The sequence below is a fragment of the Loxodonta africana genome, chromosome 19, assembly GCF_030014295.1.
Source record: "Loxodonta africana isolate mLoxAfr1 chromosome 19, mLoxAfr1.hap2, whole genome shotgun sequence".
Lineage (NCBI taxonomy): Eukaryota > Metazoa > Chordata > Mammalia > Proboscidea > Elephantidae > Loxodonta > Loxodonta africana.
Window position 1 is genome coordinate 45061655 of NC_087360.1, and position 10763 is coordinate 45072417.

Below are 10763 nucleotides of genomic sequence, written 5' to 3' on the forward strand. Positions count from 1 at the left end.
CTTGTATCCTGCTACTCTGCTGAATCTTCCTATTAGTTCCAGTAGTTTTCTTGTGGAGTCTTTTGGATTCTCTATGTATAGTATCATATTATCTGCAAACATGTATAGTTTTACTTCTTCATTACCAATTTGGTTGCCCTTTATTTCTTTTTCTTGCCTTATTGCTCTAGCTAGGACTTCCAGCACAATGTTAAATAGGAGTGGTGATAGAGGGCATCCTTGTCTTGTTCCTGTTCTCAGAGGAATGCTTTCAGCCTCTCTCCATTGAGAATGATGTTGACTGTTGGTTTTGTATAGATGCCCTTTATTATGTTGAGGAATTTCCCTTCTACACCTATTGAGAGTTTTTATCAGGAATAGGTGTTGGACTTTGTTGACTACATTTTCTGTGTTGGTTCAGATGATCATGTGATTCTTTTCTTTGTTCTGTTTATGTGGTGGATTACATTGATTGATTTTCTAATGTTGAACCATCCTTGCATACCTGGTATGAATCTCATTTTGTCGTGGTGTATTATTTGTTTTTTATATGATGTTGAATTCTATTGGCTAGAATTTTGTTGAAAATTTTTGCATCTATATTCCTGAGAGATACTGGCCTGTAATTTTCTTTTTTCGTGGCATCTTCGCCTGGCTTTGGTATCGGGGTTATGCTGGCTTCACAGAATAAATTCAGGAGTATTCCTTCCTTTTCTATACTCTGAAATAGTTTGAGTAGTACTGGTGTGACCTCTGTTCTGAATGTTTGGTAGAATTCTCCAGTGAAGCCACCCGGGCCAGCGGTTTTTTTGTTGGGAGTTTTTTTTTTTTTTTAACCTCTTTAATCTTTTCCTTGTTATGGGTCTGTGCAGATTTTCCATGTCAGTTTGTGTTAGTTTAGGTAGGTAGTATGTTTCTAGAAATTTGACTATTTCCTTTAGGTTTTTCTCAAGCTGCTCTCAAGATTCTTTCTTTGTCTTTGGTTTTGGCAAGTGTGATTATGATATGTCTTAGTGACTTTCCTTTGAGGTCTATCCTATATGGAGTTCCTTGGGCTTCTTTGATGGTTAGCTTTTTGTCTTTCATGATATTTGGAAAGTTTCTACTAGCAAATCTTCAACAATCTTCTCTGTGTTTTGCATATTCTCTGCATGTTCTGGAACTCCAATTGCACACAATTTTTGCTCTTGATTGTGTATCACATAATTCTTAGATTTTCTTCATTCCTCTTTATTCTTTTCTCTGATTTTTCCTCAAATAAAGTGGCATCCATGGGTTTGTTTTCAACTTCTCTGGTTCTGTCTTCCATTATTTAAAATTTGCTCCTAAAACTTTCTATCGAGTTGTCCGTCTCTGAGACTTTGTTATCTTTTGGGTTTCTAGTTACTGTTTTTGTATAATTTCTAATGGTTATTTATTTTGACGCTTTCTTCTTGTATTATTTTCCTGAATCCTTTTATTGCTTTGTGTTTTTCTTGATTTGGTTGTTTTTGTCTGTGTTTGCCGTGTTCTCTTTCTTAATCTTTTAGAGAGCCATAAATGTTAGTCTTTTTAATTCCAAATCAGGCATTTCCACTGCCTTTTCTTCTATCAGAAGGTCATCTGATCATTTATTTTGGTCACTTTCTGGAGCCATCTTGTCCTGCTTTTTTATATGTTTTGATATTGTCTTTTGTCTCTGAGACATTAAGTATATTATGGTCTTTATTTATTGATTTATGTTCATTTGTATTGTCTTGCTTTTTTGTTTTGTTTTGATATGTTAGAGTGGGTGGGCCAGGTGTGCTTTGCTGCTTGCTTGTCTGTGGAAACAATAGCTCTCACTACCTTGTCTGGGTGGGTAGGGCAACAGCAGGCAGGGTAAGCATGCTTCACTGTAACTGTACACTGGTTTGGCAAGGTGACTGAGGGTGGACTGGGCAGGCTCTGTCTGACTCCTGATGTTGTCCAGTGTTGTGGGAGTGTTCACAGCCCCTCACCAGATAGGCAGGGGTGTTGGACAGGGAGTGGTACAGACTCACTTCCCACTGTTCAGCAGCTGATCGAGTGGTGGGAGAGGAAGGGTGGTGTGGACCTGGTACAGTGGTGGAGCTAAGCAGCGGGGCTGCATGCTGGGGATTCTGTAACCACAGTGGCATGGAGGTGGCCTGCAGGAAGGAGGGGTGGCATATGGAGCTAGGTGGGGAGGTGGAAGAAAAGAAAAGAAAAGAGAATGAAAAAAAAATAAGGTAGTTGGGTAGGGGGGGCATACCTAGGGCCAGCAGGAATGGCGGTAGGTGGTGTATGAGGCTAGGTGGGAGGTAGAAAGAAAAGAAAGAAAGGACAAGAAAAAGAATAAAATAAATGGTGGCACAGCATGGCCAGGCAGGAAGAGGAGGAGGTGGCGGAAGGGCTAGGTGGGAGGAGAAAGAAAAGGAAGAAAGAGAGAAAATAAATGAATAATAATGATAATAATAAACCTGACTGTGTGGCAGGGGCCATTGAGTTGTGGTGGGGTAGACCCGAGGGCTGGTGGGAAGGCAGGGGTGGTGGCTTATTGGGCTAGGTGGTCAAAGGAAAAAAAAAAAAAAAGAAAAGAAAAAGAGGAAAAAAAATGAATGGTTGCAGGGTGGGAGCTGACAAGTGAGGGTGGGGTGGAAGTGGAGCACAGGCAGGCCAGTGGCTCTCTAGCTGCAGTGGTGCAGCACGGTCTGGTGGCAGGGGGCATATGGGGCTAGGAGGTGGGAGAAAGAAAAGGAAGAAAGGGCAAAGAAAAAGAAAAAATAATAAAATTTTAAAAATTAAATGTGTAATTAAAAAAACTGGTGATGTGATAGGGGCTGGCGAATGTGTGTAGGGCAGGCCTGAGACCTGATTAGAAGGGAGGGAAGGTGATATACAGGGGCTATGTGGGAGGGAGAAAGAAAAGAAAGAAGAGGGAGAAAACCACAAAAATAAATATGGTGGCATGGCAGGAGTCTTCAGGTGGGGGCAGTGTAGACCTGGTGCAGCAGCTGGCTTGTGGCTCTCTAGTTGAGCGGTGTGGCATGGCCTGTTGGAAAGGGGTGGAGGTAGTGTATGGGGCAGAAGGGTGAGGGTTGGGAAAGCATGTTTACCGGGTGCTCTGTCTCCTGTTGGGAGCTCCGTGAAGTTGCCTTCCCATACTCCCTGTCCAGGGTTGTTGCTGGATGGCTATGTTGTGCTGTGTTAGTTGGCAAGGACCTTTACTCCGTATCTCTCCTCATTCTCTGTTTTCTGTCAGTTTCTTCTTCCATTTGGTATTCAATCTAGTTTTTTATCCCTTCATTTGATGCTTAGGTTTTCCAGGATTGATACTCTTATCTGTTTTACTTAGTTTTTCAGGTCTTTGCAGCAGAGGGTTTGCATGCTGTGTCTGTCTATGGTGCCATGTTGGCTCTGCCTTTACCAATCTTCTTGAAACATTTCCAACCTGCCTCTGTCTAATCCCCTTCTCTGATCTTACCACAGCAGTTTTTTAGAAAACACCTTTCTCTACAATACGAAGCATGCAATTTCCCTTGTAGTAGTCTAAGAGGTATTTCATTTACCAGGAGCAGTTTAGTTTCAGTTATTAAACATATTATCACAATCTACAAATACATGCAGAAAATGGGCTGAACTCTACTGCAGTCAATCCCATTGTAGTATATAAAAATTGGGTCTTATGGTGCCCAAGAAAACAATTCCATCAAAAAACGATTAATACATTGACTACACACAAATGTACCTTAAATCATAGAAATGTAGGAAGTTAAAAGTGGGCAGACCATAATGAATTCCTAGTCCCATTCCCTGATCATACAGACAAGGAAGCTGAAGCCCACAGATGTTAGTAGTTCAAAGATCATAGCTTGAGCTGAGACTGGAACTTAGGGTCCTCATCTGGTGGGATAAAGAAGAAGCAGAAGATTTGATGCCAGGAGATCCAGGTTCAAAACGGGCTTTGCCAGGCTAGAGGAAGGAGTCACATATTTTTGAAAGGGAGGCAAGAGATGTTTAGAAGAAGGAAAGGATTTTAGTTGATAAAAAGGCTGAGGTTATCAAGAAGACCTTTCTCAGGCAGTTGGAAAGAAGAATCAGGTATGCCAAATATGGTGTATTGCACAAAGTTCAGTAAAACTTTATCCAATAACTAGATTCAGAATTGGATAGTGACTAGTTCTTTTCTTGGTTTTTCCCATTCTGCTCTTGTTGTTCTCTTCCTATGCCTCAATGAATCCCCATTAGTTTCTTATTCAGTTGGTCAGCACCATGAGTCTTGATAGGCAGGAAAGGAGGTGCTGAGGCAGGTCAGACTCCACAGAAATGTTGCTCTGATGACTCTTGGGCCATTCAGTATACTCTAAAGTGGCCCACCCTTGGACCTGACTTTGAATTTGCCAACCCCAGCCTGTACCCTTTACTGCCAGAAGTTTGGGTGGAGCCCCTTGTATACAATTCATTTTTCTTGGGCTGTGATGTCCTAACAGAATGAATGTCCTTTGTCATCTAGAATGGAATCACAGAGAAGGTGAAGGGCAGTATATCCACCATGCTGACCCTTGCTTCATCCCAGGGGGTTGGTCTCTACAAGGAGCTTGCAGGTAAATACGTTAAACCTTTGCATAAAGAGTGATCATGCACATGTACCTAGCTATGACTGCTCCTTACTGAATTTTTAAAAATTAAGTTAAGAAGAATTTCCAGGGCAAATAACAGACATGATGATGAGAGTTATGACTGCACCACCCTTTGATGAGCAGCCAACTGAGACTAAGCATTGTACTAGGGCCTTCGTGTGCAACATTTTACTGGGGTCTCACAATAGCCCTCAGTGATGGCTGTCGTTGTTACATTTTGCAGATGCAGAAGTAGAGGCTCAGATTAAGTCATGTGCCCAAGATCTCATAACTTCTTGTTATTGTGGGGTGCCATCGAGTCATTTTGGGTGCATAGAGACCCCATGTGACAGAGTAGAAGTGCCCCACAGGGTTTCCTAGGCTGTAATCTTTCTGGGAGCAGATCACCAGGTCTTCCTCCCCCAGAGCCACTGGATGGGTTCAAACTCCTAACCTTTTGCTTAGCAGCCTGAGCTCTTAACCACTTTGCCACCAGGGCTCCAATCTCATAACTAAATTGTGCCAAATTCAAATCCATTGTCTTCCCACAACTCTGCCGTGCTGTCTCCATAAAGCCTTCCTTTTAAGTCAATACTTCCTCATGAAAAGCCTCATTTTTCTGGTGGTGATTTGTGGTGCAAAGTTTGTCCTTAATCTACCAGGAGCCTGAGAATGCAACATCAGCTGCATGGAGCCTGATGCAGGCAACCACCTCCCTTTCCTGACATGCACTGGGGCCATGTGCACGGAGCCTGCTGAGTGGGCCATTACCCTGCATCCTCTGCAGAAACACAGGCTGGCAAGTACGGCCCAGCAGACTTTTCTGTCTCGGAGACCTTGCTTATTAGATTTGGTGCCAGGACTTGCATGTGTCACTGGTGAGAGTGTACTGTAAATGGGTGCAAAAAACATTTGGGAAATTTCTAGCAAAATAAAAAATGCACGTATCTTTTGGCCCAGCAATTGTACTTCTAGCAATTTATCCTATAGATATCCTCATACATGGACAGAATAGCATATGTACAAGTTATTCAGGGCATCATTGCTTATAATATTAAAAACTGGAACAACTCAAATATCTATCAATAGAGCACTGATTCAATTAAGTTAAGTATACCCAAGGTTCCTGGGTGATGCAAGCAGTTTGCACTTGGCTTGTAACCAAGAGGTTGGTGGTTCAAACCTATCCAGTGGCACACTGTGGAAGAAATTGGGCTGGCAATCTGCTTCCATAAAGATTACAACCAAGAAAATCCTATGTAGTGTTCTACTCTATAATAAATGGGGTCTTTCCAAAGTCACAAACCAACAACACAACAAAAACAAAATCAACAACAGAGCTAGGTTTGCTCATTAAAAAAAAAAAAAAAAAAATTAGGTAACCCACTAGAAAGCATTGTGCAACTATGAAAAAGAATAAGGCAGATTTAAATGGAGTTCCTGGGGGATGCAAATGGTTCATGTGTTCTGCTACTAACTGAAAGGTTGGAGGTTCAAATCCACCCAGAGTTGCTTCAGAAGAAAGACCTGGTGATCCACTTCCAAAAATTCAGTCATTGAAAACTCTGTGGAGCACAGTTCTACTCTTACACACATGGGCTGCCGTAAGTCAGAATCCACTTGGTAACTAGTTTTATATGTGGTGATATGAAACAATCTCTAAAATATATTGTAAAATGAAAAATTCATGTAATATGTTGCCATCTGTGAGGGGAAAAAAAGAAATACATGTGTATATGTTTGTATATGCATAAAAATCTCTGGGATACACAAAAAATGGTAACACTGGTCTCTGCAGAAGGGAACTGGAAGAATGGGATGATGACAGGTGAGGGCAGGAGACTTACTTTGCACTCTAAATTTTTGTGCCTTTTAAATTTTGAGCTATATCCACAGTTACTACTAAAAAAACAAGAAAAAAAAAAAAACTTCTTGCCATCGAATCAATTCCAACTCATAGCGACCCTATAGGACAGAGTAGAACTGCCCTATAGGGTTTCCAAGGAGTGGCTGGTGGATTCGAACTGCCAGCCTTTCGGTTAACAGCCAAGCTTTTAACCACTACATCACAGTTACTGCTAGGAAGAGAGAGAGAGACAGAGAGAAAAGATCTGATGCCAGTGCTGAGCACATCAGGGTGAAAGTGGTCAGGGCTGTGTTCAAAGTAAAAGCCACAATTGTCATTAAACATCTGTTCTGCACTTATCTACCTCACTGGAAATAATAATTATCCCCAATCTCTGAGTGGTTAGATGGACCTCTACCTTGTTCTTAATGGTCTCCAAGGAAGGAGATAAATACCCTTGCACTATAATTTATTGGACTCTCACAACCTTTTTGTCAGGTGTTCACAGGAACCTAAGTTTTAAGATTGATTGTAGATATCCAAATGGGTCTTCATTATAGAACTCCCACTCACCAAAGATCTTCCAAGTGTCTAGGTCTCACAGACAGAAAATGTTCCCCTAAATTGGATGTAAATTGCTCCTGTCATAATTTAAGCCTATTTCCTTTTCTTCACATCAATAACAAATGTATACTATGTAGAGGGCACTGTGCCAGGTGCCTAAACAAACAAACAAAAAAAACCCATAGCTGTCAAGTCAATTCTGACTCATAGTGACCCTATAGGAGTAGGCAGAATAGAACTGTCCCACAGAGTTTCCAACGAGCACTTGGTAGATTCAAACTGCTGACCTTCTGGTTAGCAGCTGAACTTTTAACCTCTGTGTCACCAGGGTTTCTACCAGGTGCCTATGACTCTAAAAAGTGCTCTCAATGGGCTTGTAACCTGGTTGGCAAGACAATATGTATAAGAATGTAAATAACAATACTGAGCAGTATGCATTCAATAAGTAATTAAACACAATCACCTCCTAGGTGATCATAACAAACTATGGATAACACTGCGAAGAATGGGAATTCCAGAACACTTAATTGTGCTCATGAGGAACCTTTACATAGATCAAGACGCAGTTGTTCAGACAGAACAAAGGGATACCGATTGGTTTAAAGTCAGGAAAGGTGTGAGTCAGGGTTGTATTCTTTCACCATACCTATTTAATCTGTATGCTGAACAAATAATATGAGAAGCTGGACTATATGAAGAAGAACGGGGCATCAGGATTGGAGGAAGACTCATTCACAACCTGCGTTATGCAGATGACACAACCTTGCTTGCTGAAAGCGAAGAGGACTTGAAGCCCTTACTAATGAAGATCAAAGACCACAGCCTTCAGTATGGATTACACCCCAACATAAAGAAAACAGAAATCATCACAACTGAACCAATGAGCAACATCATGATAAACGGAGAAAAGATTGAAGTTGTCAAGAATTTCATTTTACTTGGATCCACAATCAACAGCCATGGAAGCAGCAGTCAAGAAATCAAAAGATGCGTTGCATTGGGCAAATCTGTGGCAAAGGACCTCTTCAACGTGTTGAAGAGCAAAGATGTCACCCTGAAGACTAAGGTGCGCCTGACCCAAGCCATGGTATTTTCAATTGCGTCATATGCATGTGAAAGCTGGACAATGAATAAGGAAGACCGAAGAAGAGTTGATGCCTTTGAACTGTGGTGTTGGCGGAGAATATTGAATATACCATGGACTGCCAAAAGAAAGAACAAATCTGTCTTAGAAGAAGTACAACCAGAATGCTCCTTAGAGGCGAGGATGGCGAGACTGCATCTTACATATTTTGGACGTGTTGTCAGGAGGGATCAGTCCCTGGAGAAGGACATCATGCTTGGCAGAGTACAGGGTCAGTGGAAAAGAGGAAGACCCTCAATGAGGTGGATTGACACAGTGGCTGCAACAATGAGCTGAGGCATAACAACGATTGTAAGGATGGCGCAGGACCGGGCAGTGTTTCATTCTGTTGCGCATAGGTTCGCTATGAGTCGGAACTGACTCGACGGCACCGAACAACAACAACAACACCTCCTAGGTGCCAGGCAGTGTTCTGGGTGCTGAGGATACAGCAGTGACCGATACAGACAAAAAAATCCCTGCCTTCTATGAGTCGTATCGACTCAATGGCAATGGGTTCATGGAGCTTATAGCCCAGTTGGCAGAGGGGGAAGCAGGCAATAGCAAAACAATCAATAAAATATGTGGCATGCCAAATGGTGATAAATGCTGTGGAGAAAAATAAACCAGGGAAAGGGGAGAGAGCATGCTGGGAGCAGGAGACAGGGTGGTCGGGGAGGGTCTTACTGAAAACGTGACTTTTGAGCAAAGACCTAAGGGAGACGACCCACACAGGCGCCAAACAGTTATTCTAGCCATTCATAGAACATAGTGGTTATTCAGGGCTAGAGCACTGGGAAAGCTTCACGTAAGTGTCGTCCTACCCTTGAAGGATAGGATTTAAGAGGCAGAATGGAGAGAGGCCTTCCAGACATGGTAGCAAGACAAATAGATTTAGGTTCTAACTCCCCTCCTGGTTATGAGTCCCATGGCAGGCCAGGCTCGGGGTGGGCTAGTCTGAGTCACAGTCTGTGGGGGTAGAACCAGTGGGGTCTGAAAGGCATTTGGGAGCAACACTGGGACCAAGAACAGGCAGATCAACCTCAAAGCCAGTCTGAAGTATCTCTTCAAAGAGGACGTAATTAAATTGCAGATCACAGGATGCAAGCCAGAAATGCCAAAACAGAATGAGTTCATTTAGAACGGGGGTTGTTGGGAGGAGAGGGATTGGATACAGGAGAGAGATGCCTGGAGAAGATTCGTGGGGAGGTATTGATGTGTGATATGCTCCATATCATTTTTTTTTTTTTTATGCTCCATATCTCCTTCCACTGAGCTCTTACAAGGCTTTAGTAAAGATCCACAGTGATGTCCCAATTTCTTTCTTTTTTTTTAATGTTTCTTTTGAGAGTGACGTGGTGCTAAGAAGGCAAGTGCAACAATGCCTGGTTTGATTCAGATTATTTCTAAATTAAGAGGATTGGAGTACCTGATCTCTAAGCACTATTCGAGATCTCACATCCTGGGACAAGTGACCCAGGTCATAACAGAATTATTGGGGGATTTGTTTTCTGGGACATTTCTGAAAAGAATGCTAATGACTGATGCATACTGTCTGCTCTTCTGCAGATGTCAAGAGTGAATACAAGGAGATGGAAAAGCTATACAGAAGCCTGAGAGAGGTTGCTGAGAATGCAGTGCTGAGGAGAGGCATGCAAGAGTTCCTCTTGAGAATGTCACCCAGCAAAGTTGCCCCCCCACCCCAGAACACAGCTTTAATCGTTGGGGCTCAGCCCCAAGACTATGAGAAATAATCCCATAGCCAAACAACCAGAATTACTTCTGTTTTTCAAATCTAATGAAGAACCTTCCCCAACTGTTTGTTACATATAGCATACAACCCAATATATTTTTGCTTCTCACATACTGATTTCTGGGCAAAGTAATTTCATTCTTATTCTATAGTAAAAAGAGTCATTTTGAATCCCTAATGGAGTTCTAAAGTTTAAGGGCTACAATTCTTTTTCCTGTTTTAATGCTAATGAGACTGTTGGATAAGGAGGCAACATTGTACCATGGAAACAACAGGAGTTTGGGAACCAAGCAGACATGAGACCTGGCTTTACCACTTTTGAGATGTGTTATCTTAGACCAGTGGTTCTCAAATATTTTGTTCACAGGACTCTACACTCTTAAAAATTATTGAGTGCCCTGAAGAGCTTTCCTTTATGTGAGTCATATCTATTGATAGTTACTGTCTTCAAAACTAAAACTGAGAAAAGCTTAAAATAGTTATTCACTAATTCATTTAAAAGTAACAGTAGAAAACCCATTACATGCTACAGAGTTTATGAAAAAAAAAAGCATATTTTTAAAAAAAGTATTTGGTGAGAAGAATGACATTATTTTTGTAAATATTTTTATTCTTTCGCTTAATAGAAGACAGCTGAATTCTCATATCTGCTTCTGCATTCAATCTGTTGCCATATGTCTTTTTGGTTGATGTGTATAAAGAAAATCCAGTCTCACACAGATATATACTTGGAATATAGAGGAATATTTTTAATAACCTTTTCGGTGAATTTCTAGATATTCTTTTCTTTGATACTACAGACTTGACAAACTTGCAAAGTTAGTTGTAATGTGCAATCTGAAATCATACATATTTATTAACTTTTTTCATACTTTGTTACATTAAAATCTATTTGTCTAT

The 10763-nt window shown here is 41.4% G+C and overlaps 1 protein-coding gene across 1 annotated transcript in view; it reads left to right on the forward strand.

The window, feature by feature from the left end:
- The window catches only part of NUGGC (nuclear GTPase, germinal center associated), a 64810-nt gene extending 54541 nt beyond the window's left edge, over positions 1-10269 (forward strand). Inside the window, exons 17-18 of the mRNA XM_064272644.1 lie at positions 4472-4562; positions 9680-10269. Coding sequence (XP_064128714.1) covers positions 4472-4562; positions 9680-9864 — 276 coding nt within the window. The 3' untranslated portion in view covers positions 9865-10269. The remainder of the gene's footprint in view (positions 1-4471; positions 4563-9679) is intronic.
- Positions 10270-10763: the final 494 nt, after the last annotated feature.